Source organism: Acipenser ruthenus, chromosome 20, assembly GCF_902713425.1.
Source record: "Acipenser ruthenus chromosome 20, fAciRut3.2 maternal haplotype, whole genome shotgun sequence".
Lineage (NCBI taxonomy): Eukaryota > Metazoa > Chordata > Actinopteri > Acipenseriformes > Acipenseridae > Acipenser > Acipenser ruthenus.
The window spans coordinates 11650634-11669644 of NC_081208.1; the positions used below are offsets into that span (position 1 = coordinate 11650634).

The following is a 19011-nucleotide window of genomic DNA, read 5'->3' on the forward strand; positions in this document are numbered from 1 at the left end:
CTGGCTCACTCGGTGCACCTCAAAGAGGATTACAACAGCATCAAGACCTTGCTGGATGCCTTGAAGTATAATGAGTACGGCTGGGAGACTTCAAAATGGTGGCATTCCTGATGGGTCTCCAAGGCGGTTTTACCAAGTTTCCCTGCTATCTTTGGCTTTGGGACAGCAGGGACACCAAGGCGCAATACCACAGGCGAGACTGGCCACAGCGGACCGAGTTCTCTGTGGGGAGGAACAATGTCAAGTGGGAGCCACTGGTGGACCCCCGGAAGGTGCTGATGCCACCACTGCACATCAAATTGGGCCTTATGAAACAATTTGTCAGAGCTCTAGATAAGGAGTCGGCAGCCTTCAAGTACCTTCAAGACTTCTTCCCTAAGCTGTCTGAGGCAAAGGTCAAAGCCGGTGTCTTTGTCGGACCACAGATAAAGAAGATCCTGGAGTGCAATGAATTCCCCAAGAAGCTCACTAGTAAAGAGAAAGCAGCTTGGAACAGCTTTGTCGCAGTGGTTCGGGGCTTCCTGGGCAATCACAAGGCCGAAAACTATGTGGAGCTGGTTGAGACTCTGGTGAAGAACTACGGCACAATGGACTGTAGGATGTCCCTCAAAGTCCATATCCTTGATGCTCATCTTGATAAATTCAAGGAGAACATGGGAGCGTACTCGGAGGAGCAAGGCGAGCGCTTCCACCAGGATATACTGGACTTTGAATGCCGCTACCAAGGACAGTATAACGAGAACATGATGGGAGACTACATTTGGGGGCTGATTCGTGAAAGTGATTTACAGTATAATCGTAAATCTCGAAAAACTACTCACTTCTAAATCTTTTGTAGTCATTTTTGTATTACTTTAGTATAAATACATCTTAATTTGGATTCATATGTTGTTTTTTTCTGACTTTATGTGAATGAAAAGACACAAATTCGCCCGTTTTCTCATTGGAAATAGGTAGATTTCAAAATATCACTGTCCTGGTCACAAAAGCAAAGTTTGTGGGGAATAATAGCCATTTTCTATACTTTTGAGGCATAAGCAATTAGGAAATAACACTTACTACCCAGGAACAAAAATTGTGTTACATAGTGTTACCAGCTGGGACTGAAGCAAGTGAAGTCTGAGCTTGCTTGACGGCCTGACTAGGGTAATTCCAGTTTGTTGGCGCATACTCCAAAGAGCCGTGTGTGTGCTGCAAGGCATCGGACTGAAGTTTTCCTGCAACCTGCCTGTGCAATTTTTCCGGAACGCCGTGCCGTTTGTCTGCTCCTATCCGCAGCATCTACCAAGGAAATTCGTGAGTAGCAAACATAAAAAAGGAAAGAGCAAGAGTTTGCTGTGTATTGATATGTCAATTAAAAGATTAAAAAGTCCCCCTCAGGACTGAGAAAAAAAAAACACGAGGTGGGTGAAAGCAATTGTTTAATGTTTATGTGCACCAATGGAAAATAAATAATAAAAGGACAGTGTGGGCCCCAACGAGTTATGCTAGCGCTATATAAAACAAAAGGAACAAAGTTTACACGAGTTTGCATTGCATTGGACTTGTTTTTGTTTTCTTTTTGAATGTAATATGGTATGTAAGGTGTATGTAATTGTTTAATTTAGGAAAAGTTGGTTTTCTAGAAGCTATTAAGAATAAGAGTGGAACATTTCTTATTTTTCTTTCATTACTACAGTACCCACATTATAGAGTTTTGACCTGGTATAAAAAAAACAAAACAATATAATTTCTAAATGTATTATTATTTTTTTCATTGGGGTTATTCTGAAGTCTTGATTTTGACAATTAAAACTAGTTGAAACAAATGCATTTACCTAATTAATGGTGTTGATAATAGTTGAGAACACTACCCAGATATTTATTTATTAAATGCACTAGTGCCCGTTGTCACTAAGTTGGGTATATTATTTTTATTTTTTTTCCCCCAGGTACAATAAAATCTGTGCTTCATTGGAGTTGGATGTGGGTATTTAACTGTTTAAATATACTGCTGCATATTACTGCTAAAATAAAAAGAGGGCAGTTATTTCAATTTTGTGGGAAATACTACAAGGGCTCATCATTTTAAAGTGTACAGTATTATCCAGGTGGAGGCACCGCACCATAGTCATTATTATTCATTCTTGAAGATATCTGCATATAGAATAGGGCAATACCAGTCAGCTCACCATAAACCACTGGGAACCAGGATCTTCTTGTATGCGTACTACTGTAAACCACAATCACCATCAGGTACTCAGACAAATAAATAAGTTCTAAATATTGCTTGTTTGTGTTCTGCTAGCTCAGAGTGACTAGAGTGGGGTTACACCCCCTCCCAGAGAGGAAACAGGCTGACCTTCGGACCCTACTCGCCCCTGCGGAAGTGACTCATTTTTATTCAATCAGCTGCTGTCAGAAATATTAAATAGTTCATTGTGCTTGTTGGTTTATCTCTTCCCCCACAGGGGCCTTGAATCCTGCAGACAATGAAGGCTCTTCAGAGTGCTGCAGAATATACTTCTGCCAGGACCTGGATTCATCTCAAATACCCACATGTCCTGTAAACTGGGCTGGAATGAATGAGCTGGCTCACAGATCCCATTACTAAGTTCTTGATACTTTACTGTATTGAATTAGCTGGCACTCAGATCCCCAGTGCAACACTGAGTTCTCCAGACATTTCAACCCCTAAGTGTTCACACCTGCTGACCACTAAACAGATTTTTTTTTTTGGGGGGTGGGGGGGGGGGTGGGGGGGTTGGAAGGGGGTTGCTTTTGACGGATTAAGATTTTTTCACATTGTTGACAGCTACACCACTTACCTAGACTTAAGGGCTATGCACACCGGGAGCGAAGCAAACGACACGAATACAGCATGAGTACATAAAAAATAAAATATTGTCTGCTTTTGCTCCTTTTGTGGAGACAAAATAAAATAAATAAAACAAAGAAATAGTCTGGGTACACCACACACTAAAAGAATGACATTTAACAGTGAATGTTTATATGTGATCTGGTTTAACATGTAAATTATTCAAAAACAATACATCACACATTAGTTTAATATACGTTTGTATTGATTTTCAGTTTTAATAAAATCTTCAGTTAGTGTGTGAATGTGATTATTATTATTTGTCAACATTATTAAAACAAATAGAGAGATAGACATACCATCAATTTCCAATTGTTCTGTTATTTCTTACCATATGGCGTCTTTCTTTTTATTGTCTTTATAACCACTGACACTGGCATCATAAAGAACATTACATTTTTCGACTTTAATAATTAAATTCTCATTGATGTCCATTTCTCTTTTATTTCTGTGGTAATTTCTGTGTGAACGAGACGGTGGCAGTCTGACAGCCTCTCCTTGGACTCTGTCTGAGTAATGACGTGTTGTGTACAGAAACATAGAAGGCTCGCACAGACAGACCATCACTAACTAGGCAATTCTACCTTTGGAGTAATAAGGGGAGAGTTTGCGTAGCAGCTACAGGAATATAGAATGGTAATGTACACCTCTTCATGGTGACCCACCCCCAATGAAATAATACGCTTGGACAGTTGTATTGGATTTACCGCTGTATCATGTATACAGGGTTTTGCAGCCTCGCAAACAATAACAAACTTATGCACAAACGTGAGAATCCATAGTACGGCCGTGAGACACTGAAAATTGTGAAAAGCCATGGGTTTCATGGCTAAACCTTGAGACTTGACATCCATGGTTCTGTGTAACCTAGACTGTATTGAATGAACTGGCTCTCACATTCCCTAGTACAGCACTGAGTTATATATACTAGACTGTATTGAATGAGCTGGCTCTCAGATCCCCAGCACAGCACTGAGTTCTCTATAGGCTGTGTGGTCCATTGGTTAAAGAAACAGGCTTATAACCAGGAGGTACCCGGTTCAAATCCCACCTCAGCCACTGACTCGTGTGACCCTGAGCAAGTCACTTAACCTCCTTGTGCTCCGTCTTTCGGGTGAGACGTAGTTGTAAGTGACTCTGCAGCTGACGCATAGTTCACACACCCTAGACTCTGTAAGTCGTCTTGGATAAAGGTGTCTGCTAAATAAACAAATAATAAAAAATAATAATACACTAGACTGTATTGAATTAGCTGGCTCTCACATTCCCTAGTACAGTACTGAGTTCTCTACACTAGACTGTATTGAATGAGCTGGCTCTCAGATCCCCAGTACAGCACTGGGTTCTCTACACTAGACTGTATTGAATGAGCTGGCTCTCAGATCCACAGTACAGCACTGAGTTCTCTATACTAGACTGTATTGAATTAGCTGTCTCTCTAATTAAGTTATGTATGTCTTAGATTATGATCGTCTCATTATGGTAAAAATACCCTTTGTAATATTTATCTTCCAATATTCTACCAGTATAGATCCAATGATGAACGCAGCAGGAGGTTTATATATTAAAGATGATGTAAGTAGCAGATTGGATCGTCACTTTATGAATGTATTTTTGTGAAGCATGTTAATTGCAGTAACTGGCTGGAAGGTGTTCGGTTGGGGAGACAGATGTTCAGATATTTCACTTCTGAAGGTCATTTTGTTGGTGTTTATGATGCACTAACGATGCACTGCAGCATGAGTGAGTGATATTCATTCCTTTGTTCTTTTGTAACTCCATTTTTTCTGCAGCTGGAATTTCAAACCCATCTCTAGGGATGGAGTTCACCTCCAAATCAAGAAGACAGGAGAGACACACATAAGAAAGTTTACAAACGAGAGGAGGCCATTCGGCCCATCTTGCTGTTTGCTTGTTATTATTATTTATTTCTTAGCAGATGCCCTTATCCAGGGCGACTTACAATTATTACAGGATATTACATTATTTGTACATACAATTACCCATTTATACAGTTGGGTTTTTACTGGAGTAATCTAGGTAAAGTACCTTGCTCAAGGGTACAGCAGCAGTGTCCCCCACCTGGGATTGAACCCACGACCCTCCGGTCAAGAGTCCAAAGCCCGAACCACTACTCCACACTGCTGCTTATTAGTAGCTTATTGATCACATAATCTCATCAAGCAGCTTCTTGAAGGATCCCAGGGTGTCAGCTTCAACAACATTACTGGAGAGCTGATTCCAGACTCCCACAATTCTCTGTGTAAAAAAGTGCATCCTATTTTCTGTTCTGAATGCCCCTTTATCTAATCTCCATTTGTGACCCTTGGTCCTTCTTTCTTTTTTCAGGTTCAAAAAGTCTCTTAAAAACATAAGAACATAAGAAAGTTTACAAACGAGAGGAGGCCATTCGCCCCATCTTGCTCATTTGGTTGTTAGTAGCTTATTGATCTAAGAAACTCATTAAGCAGCTTCTTGAAGGATCCCAGGGTGTCAGCTCCAACAACATTACTGGGGAGTTGGTTCCAGACCCTCACAATTCTCTGTGTAAAAAAGTGCCTCCTATTTTCTGTTCTGAATACCCCTTTATCTAATCTCCATTTGTGACCCCTGGTCCTTGTTTCTTTTTTTCAGGTCAAAAAAGTGCCCTGGGTCGACATTGTCTATACCTTTTAGGATTTTGAATGCTTGAATCAGATCACCATGTAGTCTTCTTTGTTCAAGACTGAATAGATTCAATTCTTTTAGCCTGTCTGCATACGACATTCCTTTTAAACCCGGGATAATTATGGTTGCTCTTTTTTGCACTCTTTCTAGAGCAGCAATATCCTTTTTGTAACGAGGTGACCAGAACTGAACACAATATTCTAGATGAGGTCTTACTAATGCATTGTAAAGTTTTAACATTACTTCCCTTGATTTAAATTCAACACTTTTCACAATATATCCGAGCATTTTGTTGGTCTTTTTTATAGCTTCCCCACATTGCCTAGATGAAGGCATTTCTGAGTCAACATAAACTCCTAAATCTTTTTCACAGTCCTGTCTCACCTCCTCCCACACACTGCAGGGTTATGGTTAAGGTTAGGGTTAGGGCAGACTCACAATGCACACAATAATGATTTGCGTTTAAAGATGTAATTAACAACACTCCCCGCTCTTCCAGTCCCAGTGCTCCAGGTGCCTTAGGCCTGAAATCCTAATTCTTACTGCTGCTGGAAGGTAAATGCATGTTTTATTCTTCAACCTTGAACAGCATATAACTGAAATGATTTGTTTTAAATTATTAGAGCTGAGAGCCTGAGAGAGGGAGGGAGACAGTGTGATAGAGCTGAGAGACAGAGAGGGAGGGAGGCAGTGTGATAGAGCTGAGAACCTGAGAGAGTGAGGGAGGCAGTGTGATAGAGCTGAGAGACTGAGAGAGGGAGGGAGGCAGTGTGATAGAGCTGAGAGACTGGGAGAGAGGGAGGGAGGCAGTATGATAGAGCTGAGAGCCCGAGAGGGAGGGAGGCAGTGTGATAGAGCTAAGAGACAGAGAGGGAGGGAGGCAGTGTGATAGAGCTGAGAGACTGGGAGAGGGAGGGAGGCAGTGTGATAGAGCTGAGAGTCTGAGAGAGGGAGGGAGGCAGTGTGATAGAGCTGAAAGACTGAGAGAGGGAGGGAGGCAGTGTGATAGAGCTGAGAGACTGAGAGAGGGAGGGAGGCAGTGTGATAGAGCTGGGAGCCTGAGAGAGGGAAGGAGGCAGTGTGATAGAGCTGGGAGCCTGAGAGAGGGAAGGAGGCAGTGTGATAGAGCTGAGAGAAGGAGGGAGGCAGTTTGATAGAGCTGAGAGACTGGGAGAGGGAGGGAGGCAGTGTGGTCCATAAGAGATGGAATGTTTTTTGAACAAAGAGAGGGAGAGTGAGTGTATCTCATTATTGTTTCTGTGGCAGGATCGGGGATGGACTCTGATGACGACCCCTTGTTGCTGCAATCTGATTGGCTGGAGGAAGAGCAAGAGGAGGAGGAGGAGGAGGAAGTTCCAGACCAGAGTTCCAGGGGCTGCCTACACCGGGGACAAGACTGTGGACTGTGGAGTGCAGTGGGCTGGGTCTTCACAAACCCATGGCTGTCCTCTCTGGTCCTGGCTGTTGGCTGCCTGCTGCCATGTGCTGTCACAGCCCTCATGTTCTTGTATTACCCTCCCCTGGATATCGACCTCAACTACAATGCGTTCGAGGTGCACGGCCACGCCTCGTTCGAGCACTTCAACACCCTCACGCTCGCCCTCAAATCCCAGCTCGCATCCTGGGGCCGCAGCAGGCAGGATGCAGACGACTATGCCACCCAGACAGTGCAGGACCTCCTGCAGCAGCACATCCAGAGGCAGGGTCAGGGAGGAGCGGCGCCAGAGGGGAGTGTAACAGGAGCCACTCAGGAACACCAGGCAGCCCCACAGCAAGAGAATGGGGCCCCATCATGGGGGGTGCCGACCCCACAGAGGGTTAAGAGGACCTCACTGGGGGACAGTGAGCCACAATAGAAGGAAACTGTGACTGGGGTTCAGAAAGGAAGTATTGTGACTCCACAGGGGAGCAACCAGGCTCCACAAAGGGGAAACTGGACAGGGGCCCCTCAGTGGGGCAGTGAAAGGAAAGAGGATGGAACACTGGTTCCAGTTGATACAGATGCAACTCACAGCAAAGCAAGTGCAGGAGAGGAACAGGACTGGGCCCCCGAGTTCAGATACAAGAGTGAGACACGGGTCAAAGAGGCCTCTTACAACCAGCCCAGTGCAGGAGAGAGGCAGGGCGGGGGGGTGGCGCGGACACTCAGAGTCACGCCCACTGGAGCATGGAGCTCATCTTCATGGCTCAGGGAGACGGGGACCCCAACATATTCACCGCTGAGAGACTGCGTACCATCCACAGTGTGGAGCGCAGTGTGATGGAGCACCCCCACTTCAGAAAGTTCTGCTGGAAACCCCATGAGGTGCTGCGATACCTGCCCCTGGGCTCTTTCGCTTACTGCTCCCCCCCCCCAACTCCCTGCTCTCTTACCTCTTCCCTACAGAGCGGGGGGGGGGCAAGATCTACTACGATGGCATGGGCCACGAGCTCGCGGACATTCAGGGTGAGAGTCTCTCCATCCCTGACCCAGCTGCACAGTAATTCCATAGACATCATTTTGCAATGCTTAGACACTTATTATTGCTCTCATAGACATGTTGTTACAATGCTTGGATCCGTATTATAGTTAGCATATACCATGCTTCTATTGCTGGTGGAAGGAAAAGTGAAAGTAGTTCCTGTATGTTAAAATGAAGTTGAATAATACAGTAGCTACATTATCAATGCTAATGATGAGCTCAGAGGTGGACTAGCTTCTGCTGCCTTGCTGTTGAATCTCATCACCTCATTCAATAGGACTGTTCCTCCTCCCCACAGGCACCCTGCAGCTGGCGATCACGCACCCTGAGTTTTACTGGTACGTAGACGAGGGCCTGACTGCTGGGAACATGCGCAGCTCCCTCCTGCGCAGCGAGATCCTGTTCGGAGCACCGCTGCCCTCCTTCCTGTCGCTGGCGGACCGCGGAGAGGAGCAGAGGTGCCTGTTCCAGAGCTTTGTTATCTCCTATGCAGACATGCTGGCCCAACAGTCCACCAGGTGAGGCTCGGCTGAGGGGCAGGGATACCCATCCACAGGGCACCTTACAAAGCACTCTGCAGGTTTTCTGCAGTCAATTGCAGTATAAGAATGTGTTTAGACCATGTAAATCAGTTATATGGATACAAAGATACAGCTGAGGATACAGGAATGCCCAGTATTCTCGGCTCCTCAATCAGACAATCAACCTCCCAGAAAGACACCACGCCAAGTATCTTATCACCATGTGGCTGTGCAATAGGTGCCATCTTTGCTCCAGGCTGTTCCTTCACTTGAGCCAAGATGGCTGCCAGCCTCAAAACCATTTCTCTTAATGTGCAGAATTGGTGTCAGTGTTCCAGTATTGAGCTCTCTTTGTGTTTCACTCAGTAAGGTGAAGGTGCTGTACGGAGGCACTGAGCTGTTTGATTACGAGGTCAGACGCACCTTCCACAATGACATGCTGCCGGCCTTCATCAGCGGTGCCTGCATCGCGCTGCTCGTCTACATCCTCACATCCTTCTCAGGTACTGCGCTGTCTCAGGTGCAGCACCATGGACACCTGTGTGCTTAGACAGGGTTACCATATCACTCCACAGGCACCTGTGTGCTTAGACAGGGTTACCATATCACTCCACAGGCACCTGTGTGCTTAGACAGGGTTACCTTATCACTCCGCAGGCACCTGTGTGCTTAGACAGGGTTACCGTATCACTCCGCAGGCACCTGTGTGCTTAGACAGGGTTACCACATGCACTGTGGAAATCTGTGTGCTTAGAAAGGGTTACCACATGACTCTGTGTGCACTGGGACAGCTTGGGGCAGTTCAGGCTTTTCAAATCACATCGCAATGTATTCTACGTTTAACCTGTCTCAGGTACCTTTCACAGCAGGACTGCACTTACCAGAATGCATTGGAGTGGAGTTGAAAAGCCTGAACTGTCCCAAACTGTCCTAGTGTACATGGAGTCAGTGGTAACCCTGTATTTCTATATGACCTGAATACTGTACAGCACCAGCCTCAGCCTGACTTTCTGTGTCCTCCCGCAGTTTTCCTCTCGTTCTTTGGGATTGCCAGTATTGGGCTGAGCTGCCTGGTGGCTCTGTTTCTGTACCACGTGGTTTTCGGGGTTCGGTACCTGGGCATCCTCAATGGAGTGTCTGCCTTTGTCATCATCGGCATTGGTAAGCCCTGTATATCTCCTCCAATCACTGTGTGTAGAATTGGACCATGTTAACTTTCCTGTCTATGTATCTATTTCATAATGCATAATGTTTTTGTTCTGGCAGGGCAACTTCTCAAACTCCAAAAGTTGACACAAACAGTTTAAAATGTCTAAAAATGAAATTCAAAAATTGTAAGCGAAGGGGATGTAGTGGAGAGGTCACACTGGGAGTCCTCAGATTGCCTTCTCATGCTGCATTAGGATTAACTAACATGATTATTTAAAAACCAACAGAGGCATTTTAAAATCACTTGCAAAGTAAATGTTCTTAATACTTTCCTTGGCAGCATACGTTTGCATGCATCGGTGCTCTCTGCTTTGTATTGAAGGAGTCCCTTTGAAGGAGAGGCTGAGCAGACCTGCTCCTATCAGACTGTGCAGTGTGCACTCATACTGATTATTGATTGACTACTGAATGGATCGGGGCAGCAGTGTGGAGTAGTGGTTAGGGCTCTGGACTCTTGACCGGAGGGTTGTGGGTTCAATCCCTGGTGGGTGACACTGCTGCTGTACCCTTGAGCAAGGTACTTTACCTAGATTGCTCCAGTAAAAACCCAACTGTATAAATGGGTAATTGTATGTAAAAATAATGTGCTCTCTCTCTCTCCACCAGGGGTCGACGATGTGTTTGTCTTCATCAACACATTCCGGCAGGCAGTTCACCTGAGGGACCCGCGAGACAGAATGATCCACACCGTCCAGACCGCCGGCAAAGTCACCTTCTTCACCACAGCAGCAGCGTACGCAGCCAGCACCTTCTCACAGGTAACCCAGAGTGCACACCTGTGCACAGGTAAACACATAATATACACCTGTGCACAGGTAAGCACAGAATATACACCTGTGCACAGGTAAGCACAGAATATACACCTGTGCACAGGTAAGCACAGAATATACACCTGTGCACAGGTAAACACAGAATATACACCTGTGCACAGGTAAGCACAGAATATACACCTGTGCACAGGTAAGCACAGAATATACACCTGTGCACAGGTAAACACAGAATATACACCTGTGCACAGGTAAGCACAGAATATACACCTGTGCACAGGTAAGCACAGAATATACACCTGTGCACAGGTAAGCACAGAATATACACCTGTGCACAGGTAAACACAGCCTATGACTTCACTCAGGTAAACACAGTAACGTGTTTCTCACTCTGTCTGAGATCCCTGCAGTCCATGATTTTGGTCTCTTCATGTCCCTCATTGTGAGCTGTTGCTGGGTCTCTGTTCTGTTCATGATGCCGGCAGCACTGTGTGTGTGGAGCCATTGGGTGGAGCCCCTGGAGAGTGCATGCCAGCACAGGTAGGACAGTGAGGGACTCTGTGTGAGTGTGTGCATGTGCGAGTGAGGGACTGTGTGTGTGTGTGTTTATGAGTTTGCATGAGGATGTATGGGTATGTGTGTCTGTGTGTTTATGAGTGTGTGTGAGGATATATGGGTAAATGTGTCTATGTGTGTGTGAGTGAGCCAGCAGCTTTCCTTTATTAGGTTGCAGATTGCATCAATACAAGCTATCAGCTCACAGTTTATAATCAAGTCGCTTAGCCAGCAAAGACTTGTGATGCATTGGCTACTGGGGTGGCTGCTGTCTGCCCAGCCCTCGAAGGGAATGGGGCTCATCTCCGCAGCTAACAAGCTTGTTAGAAGGGAGTGAGGGCTCATTAACAGGGAGTGGATAGCACACTCTCTCCTTAGCTATTGCTCTTTGGGTGTTTGGAGTTGTGGATGAATTTCTGACAGCATTGAAAAATCCACTCAACACAAGAAGCAGCATTGCTGTGTGCTGTTCTACAGGGTTAAATATGTTGTGTTGCCTCAGAATCATTTACACTTATCAGCAGTGATATCTGACCTAATTTACCTTAGTTAAACGGACCATTTGTATTTATTCACTCATGTCAACATATTTCTACAGGACAGAGCCACTGAGATGTAATAACCAAGGGATTGAGAAATGCCTGTTTCTGGGGTGCCTGTCATTGCCTGAGTGTTTGGGGTGCCTGTCAATGCCTGAGTGTTTGGGGTGCCTGCCATGCCTCTATTTGGGGTTCCTCTCAATGGCAAGTTAGTGACTCTGCTTCCTCTCTGTCAGCTGCCCGGCCCAGTGTGTGAGGAAGAAGAGTCCAGAGCTGTGCCTGTCCCAGGGTCAAGTGAGGTCTCAGCTACCAATCAACCTTCACCCCTCCATGCACGACCACAGCCACATGCAGACTAGCCCCGCCCAGCGTCCGCAAGACCACGCCCATCTGCCCTACCTGGATGATGACATCCCCCTGCTGTCTGTGGAGGAGGAGCCAGGTGCACTGCCCTGTGTTTTGTTTTTTGGCTCAGCTGTAAAACGTGATGTATTCCCAGGTCGTTCAGGGCTCTGTAACAGACTGTTTTCCCACCCTCCAGGTGAGTGACATGTTCAATTGAAGCGCCCCGTGTCAGCGGCTTCACATTCAGTCGTGTCTCTTCAGGCAATGCTTTGAGATGAGATGAGAGGGAGGTATGCAGAAGGTACCCCGCTCCCTGACCTCAGGGTTTAACCCCTGCGTGAACAATGTCTGTGGCCAGCCTGCAGTGCGTCCCCTGGTGGACACAGGAGTCATGGTGTTTGTGGTGTTCGGGATCCTGGGGCTGAACAGAACTGAGAATCACGTCATTGGAGACATGGTAGGTACCGTGACAACCAGGGATAGAGTCAAGTGATCAGGATAGCAGCCGGGCTGCAGGGGCTGTCATAAGTGTCTGGGTTAGCAGTTATCTCCTGTTGTTGCAATGATGTGATCAGGGAAAATTCAATGCATCTGCATTTTGATTGCGGCCCCTGAAGTGACTAACATGTTTCCTGTGCCTCTCCGTCTCTCCTGAAAGGGCAATGTGATCTACGATGAGAACTTTGACCTTTTCAAGGAGATCGGCAGCCTGTGCAAGCTGTGCAAGGTCATCGGAAACAACGCGGTGCTGGTGAAGCCAGGAGGAGCCCAGTGTCTGCCGACCGGTAAAAACACAAACACACACAAACTGAGTCACACACGCAGTTAGATACGCTCCCACACACTGAGACACACTCTCACAAACACAAGTTAAACACACTCAGTAATGAACTCCCCCCCCACACACTGACTCTGTCCATCTCTCTCTTCTCATCGAAGGGTACAGCATCTCCTCTTTCTTGAATCAGCTGCACCCTGAGTGCCAGGGACTGCCTGAGCCCAACCTGCTGCCAGGCCAGCTCTCTCTCTACAAGATGGGCGGGTGCGTTGGGTGTCCATGGCATTCGAGTCTGTAAGTACTGGGGAGTGAGGACTGGTGTGTGGACTTTGTGATTGACTTATCCTATCCTCCTTGTCTGCTCCATTGTGCATTTGTGCTCATTGTAACCAGACTCCTGTCTCACTCAGACCACATACAAGGGGAAGTCTTCCTTCCAGACCCACTCTGCTCCCACAAATCTCTTCTCTCCAGCACGGCTTCCAGACCTGCGAGCACTGGAAACAGATCTTCATGGAGATCTTGGGTGAAGCTGAATGCGGTGCCTCCCTCCTCATCTGCTCACCTCCTCTCCTCCACCACACCCCCACACCTCCTCTCATCCACCACACACCCTCCCTCCTCACCTCCACCACACCTCCACACCTCCTCACCTCCACCACACCCCCACACCTCCTCTCATCCACCACACCCCCTCCCTCCTCACCTCCACCACACCTCCACACCTCCTCCCATCCACCACACCCCCACACCCCCTCCCTCCTCACCTCCACCACACCCCCACACCCCCTCCCTCCTCACCTCCACCACACCTCCACACCTCCTCACCTCCACCACACCCCCACACCTCCTCTCATCCACCACACCCCCTCCCTCCTCACCTCCACCACACCTCCACACCTCCTCCCATCCACCACACCCCCACACCCCCTCCCTCCTCACCTCCACCACACCCTCACACCCCCTCCCTCCTCACCTCCACCACACCTCCACACCTCCTCCCATCCACCACACCCCCACACCCCCTCCCTCCTCACCTCCACCACACCCCCACACCCCCTCCCTCCTCACCTCCACCACACCTCCACACCTCCTCCCATCCACCACACCCCCACACCCCCTCCCTCCTCACCTCCACCACCCCCCCACACCCCCTCCCTCCTCAACTCCACCACACCCCCACACCCCCTCCCTCCTCACCTCCACCACACCTCCATACCTCCTCCCATCCACCACACCCCCACACCCCCTCCCTCCTCACCTCCACCACACCCCCACACCCCCTCCCTCCTCACCTCCACCACACCTCCACACCTCCTCCCATCCACCACACCCCCACACCCCCTCCCTCCTCACCTCCACCACCCCCCCACACCCCCTCCCTCCTCAACTCCACCACACCCCCACACCCCCTCCCTCCTCACCTCCACCACACCTCCACACCTCCTCACCTCCACCACACCCCCACACCTCCTCTCATCCACCACACCCCCTCCCTCCTCACCTCCACCACACCTCCACACCTCCTCACCTCCAGCACACCCCCACACCTCCTCCCTCCTCACCTCCACCACACCCCCACACCCCCTCCCTCCTCACCTCCACCACACCCCCACACCTCCTCTCATCCACCACACCCCTCCCTCCTCACCTCCACCACACCTCCACACCTCCTCACCTCCAGCACACCCCCACACCTCCTCCCTCCTCACCTCCACCACACCCCCACACCTCCTCCCTCCTCACCTCCACCACACCCCCACACCTCCTCCCATCCACCACACCCCCACACCTCCTCCCATCCACCACACCCCCACACCCCCTCCCTCCTCACCTCCACCACACCCCCACACCTCCTCCCTCCTCACCTCCACCACACCCCCACACCCCCTTCCTCCTCACCTCCACCACACCCCCACACCCCCTGCCTCCTCACCTCCACCACTCATCCCTCCATCCCTCCTCACCCCCTCCCCAACCACACCTCCACCCTCCTCCTCCTCCTCCCTTCTTTCTGGTCTCTGGTTTAACCCCTGGCTGTCCTGTCTCTGCAGCGGTGCAAAGTGTGCTGTGCAGCCTCCTCCTGTCCCTGGTGATCTGTGTGGCAGCCGTTGTGTTTTTCACAGCTCACATGCTCCTGTTGCTGCCTGTCCTCCTCAGCATCCTGGGTGAGCCTGAGATCCACGCTGCATTGTGCACACTGTGTAATAACTTCAACTCGTAGAGTGTTGCAGACTTGCTGCTGCCTTAGCTGTGCATGCACAGTGCATACCCACGCTGCATTGTGAACACTGTGTAACTGTGTGCCTCTGTGTGCAGGTGAGCTCTGCCTAGTGGTCGCCATGATGTACTGTGCTGGCTGGGAGATGGGTGCGGTGGAGGCGATCTCTCTGTCCATTCTGGTTGGTTTCTCTGTTGATTACTGCGTTCACCTGGTGGAGGGTTTCCTGCTGGCCGAGGAGAGCCCCCCCTCCCCCTCACATCCAGGTACGGTCGGGCTGATCCACCTGCTTCAGGGGTAAGCAGAGAAGCAGGGAGAGATGAAAAGGGAACAATATCAATATCATACCGTTTATTGATAAATCTAAAACTTTCTCTGAAAAAACCCCAAAATAACAGCCAAGCATTTAGCCAATCGTTTTTACTAGAAGTCTGTTTTTAATGCCTTTCGTGTTAGAATAATTTTCAGATGACTATTTCCTGTGATTTAAGATATCATTGAACCCCACTCTTGTTTATTATGCTCTGAGGACAGACTGCCAGCTCTGTCCTGTCTAACCTCCCTCACCTGCCCCCGTGATCCTGTCTCCTCAGGACGAGAGTCCTCTGATGAGGGTCTGCCAGCTCTGCCTGTCTAACCTCCCTCACCTCCCCCCGTGATCCTGTCTCCTCAAGACGAGAGTGCTCTGATGAGGGGCTGCCAGCTCTCCCTGTCTAACCGCCTCCCTCACCTCCCCCCATGATCCTGTCTCCTCAGGATGAGAGTGCTGTGATGAGGGTCTGTCAGCTCTGTCCTGTCTGACCTCCTCCCTCACCTCCCCTGATCTTATTTTCCTCAGGACGAGAGTGCTTTCCGGCAGTGGCGGACGCTGGCGGCTGTCAATCAGGTTGGCGTGGCGATCGTCTCCAGCGCAGTCACTACCATCATAGCGACCGTGCCGCTGTTCTTCTGCATTATTGCTCCCTTCACCAAGTTCGGCAAGATCATTGCTCTCAACATGGGCATCTCCGTCCTCTACACCTTGACTGTCTGCACGGCTCTGCTCAGCACTTTGGGCCCCGTGCACTTCAGTCGAACCCGTGCTGCTGTGCTGAAGGCTGGCTCGGCTGTGCTGGTCACTGCAGGCACTGGGCTGGCTGTTGGGTGGACACTGGGAAAACTGGGAGTCAAGATCCCATTCCCTACCGCTGCCGATGGGTAGACTAACAAGGAGGCTCATGGTATGACTTTGTGTGGGGGTGCTTTATCTGAACTCTAGTGTCAGTGACAGGAGGCTAATGGTATGACTGTGTGTGTGTGTGGGGGGGGGGCTCTATCTGAACTCTAGTGTCAGTGACAGGAGGCTCATGGTATGACTGTGTGTGTGTGTGGGGGGGGCTCTATCTGAACTCTAGTGTCAGTGACAGGAGGCTCATGGTATGACTGTGTGTGTGTGGGGGGGGGGGCTCTATCTGAACTCTAGTGTCAGTGACAGGAGGCTCATGGTATGACTGTGTGTGTCAGTGACAGCAGGCTCATGGTATGACTGTGTGTCAGTGTGGCGGAGCGTCCCGCCCCTATGTATTATTATTTGTATTTTTGTTTGCGGCGCGGATAAAAGCGCTGCGTCTTTTATTATTATATTTAAAAACCCAGTGAGGATGCATGGCTGGTCAGCTACTGATTATTTAACTAGCTGACAGTCATGCATCCTTACCAAACGCGTGCAGACTCTGGCCGAGGGGTAATAAGATAATTAACAACTAGTTAATCCCTCGGCCAGAGTATATAAACCTGCAGCTCTCTGCACTCGGGGTGGAGTGTACAGAGGAGAGTACGGGGAGCGGAGAGAGAGAGCGAGCAAAAAAATAACGACAGTTAAAAACGACTGCTAAACAGTATTTGTTTATTCGTTTGGCCCTTGTGCCTTTTTGTTTTGTGTTTTGTTGTTTTGTTTAAATCTTTTGTTTTGTTTATTAATAAATACGCTGAGTGCCCTTGCACTCAGCTTCAACCGCCCATCCATTGTTTTGGTTTCTACTTCCTGGTCCGTGACTTCACAACTGCGAGCCAGACTGTCACAGTCAGTGACAGCAGGCTCATGGTAGGACTGTGTGTGTCAGTGACAGCAGGCTCGTGGTAGGACTGTGTGTGTCAGTGACAGCAGGCTCGTGGTAGGACTGTGTGTGTCAGTGACAGCAGGCTCGTGGTAGGACTGTGTGTGTCAGTGACAGCAGGCTCGTGGTAGGACTGTGTGTGTCAGTGACAGCAGGCTCATGGTAGGACTGTGTGTGTCAGTGACAGCAGGCTCGTGGTATGACTTGTGGGTATTCAGTTGTAAATATGGAACAAGAACTGCAATAGATACAGAAACCTAAAACAGCTGTTTAGTCCATATTTCATTATAATGATTCCATATCGATAACATTAACTACAATGCAGCACAGCCACACAAAGCAGAGGCTTGGCTATGGAAATATAGCCACTGAATTGCTTATTTTATTTAAATAGAAATAATTCCACTAAATGGCACAATGCTATTTGGCATGCCATGACAGTGTTCATTATTAAAAGCATTGAAAAGCCAAAGACAATGACAGAGAATACCCAGTTTACTGTATTAAATTTTCCAGTATTGTCCTCCACTTTCCTTTGATAGTGAATCGCTATAGGCCGGTCTGTGTTTAGTGATTGTGTAACCCAGTCTGCTGTGGAACAGAAGTGGAATAATTTTCTCTGTATTGTCCTGTCAGTGATGTCTTGAACCCTTTCACATAGTTAAACAATCTTCCTGCTTGTTCTGGGGACTATCTGGGATCAATATCTGGCATTCAGATTGTTGTATGACAGTGAAATAAAATGGAGGGTCAAGAGTCTATATGTCGTTTTACTTGAATTAAGAACATAAGAACATAAGAAAGTTTACAAATGAGAGGAGGCCATTCAGCCCATCTTGCTCGTTTGGTTGTTAGTAGCTTATTGATCCCAGAATCTCATCAAGCAGCTTCTTGAAGGATCCCAGGGTGTCAGCTTCAACAACATTACTGGGGAGTTGGTTCCAGACCCTCACAAGTCTCTATGTAAAAAAGTGCCTCCTATTTTCTGTTCTGAATGCCCCTTTATCTAATCTCCATTTATGACCCCTGGTCCTTTTTTCTTTTTTCAAGTCAAAGAAGTCCCCCGGGTTGACATTATCTATACCTTTTAGGATTTTGAATGTTTGAATCAGATCGCCGCGTAGTCTTCTTTGTTCAAGACTGAATAGATTCAATTCTTTTAGCCTGTCTGCATACGACATGCCTTTTAAACCTGGGATAATTCTGGTTGCTCTTCTTTGCACTCTTTCTAGAGCAGCAATATCCTTTTTGTAACGAGGTGACCAGAATTGAACACAATATTCTAGGTGAGGTCTTACTAATGCATTGTAGAGTTTTAACATTACTTCCCTTGATTTAAATTCAACACTTCTCACAATGTTGGTTTTGTGTTCCATTGAACTTTAATACACTATATTAGAGCATCCATTACTGCTGCTACTGTTTAAAATCTATATGTACTCATGATCATTTATGAACAAAGGGAAACTCAAGTTTCATTATTGAATACATTCAGTTAGATCCACACAAGCCCATAGTTAATGTCATCAATATCCACTTCTCCATAACTGTTAAACAAGTGAAACGCTGAGCAGTCACTCAGTACACAGTGACATGTTACAGGAGCCCAGAGTTGCTGGGCTTTGCCAATGAAACAGAAACACATTCCCACATGCTCGGGCAATCACAAACAATTAGGCTCCACTTGGCTGCATTACTGTGCTGGTACCAGTGAGATCTGTCTGTGAAACAGGCCCTCTGTCTATCTGCTGGAATGAAATGCGGCTGACCTATAAGAAACTGCTGGGGGTCTGGAGTCCTGAAGGATGTGAATTACAGAGCTGGCAGCAAAAGGACATCTGTCACTGTAGCCCAGACAGCACTCAAACTGGGGAGCCAAAGATATTCAACACTGCAGCCCAGACCAGCACTCAGACTGGGGTGCCAAAGATATCCCATCACTGCAGCCCAGAGCAGCATTCAGACTGGGGAGCCAAAGATATCCCATCACTGCA

At 48.0% G+C, this 19011-nt stretch overlaps 1 protein-coding gene across 1 annotated transcript; it reads left to right on the forward strand.

Moving 5' to 3' along the window:
• The first annotated feature begins 6610 nt into the window (after positions 1-6610).
• On the forward strand, positions 6611-16122 carry disp3 (dispatched RND transporter family member 3). Its single transcript, XM_058994071.1, is given in 18 exon segments — positions 6611-7378; positions 7612-7871; positions 7874-7970; positions 8285-8504; positions 8874-9010; positions 9534-9668; positions 10323-10474; positions 10884-11023; positions 11814-12054; positions 12224-12379; positions 12581-12707; positions 12862-12945; positions 12948-12994; positions 13111-13148; positions 13150-13226; positions 14755-14868; positions 15020-15192; positions 15760-16122. Coding segments are annotated over 18 exon segments (3141 nt in total). The 5' UTR covers positions 6611-6798.
• The last annotated feature ends 2889 nt before the right edge of the window (positions 16123-19011 follow it).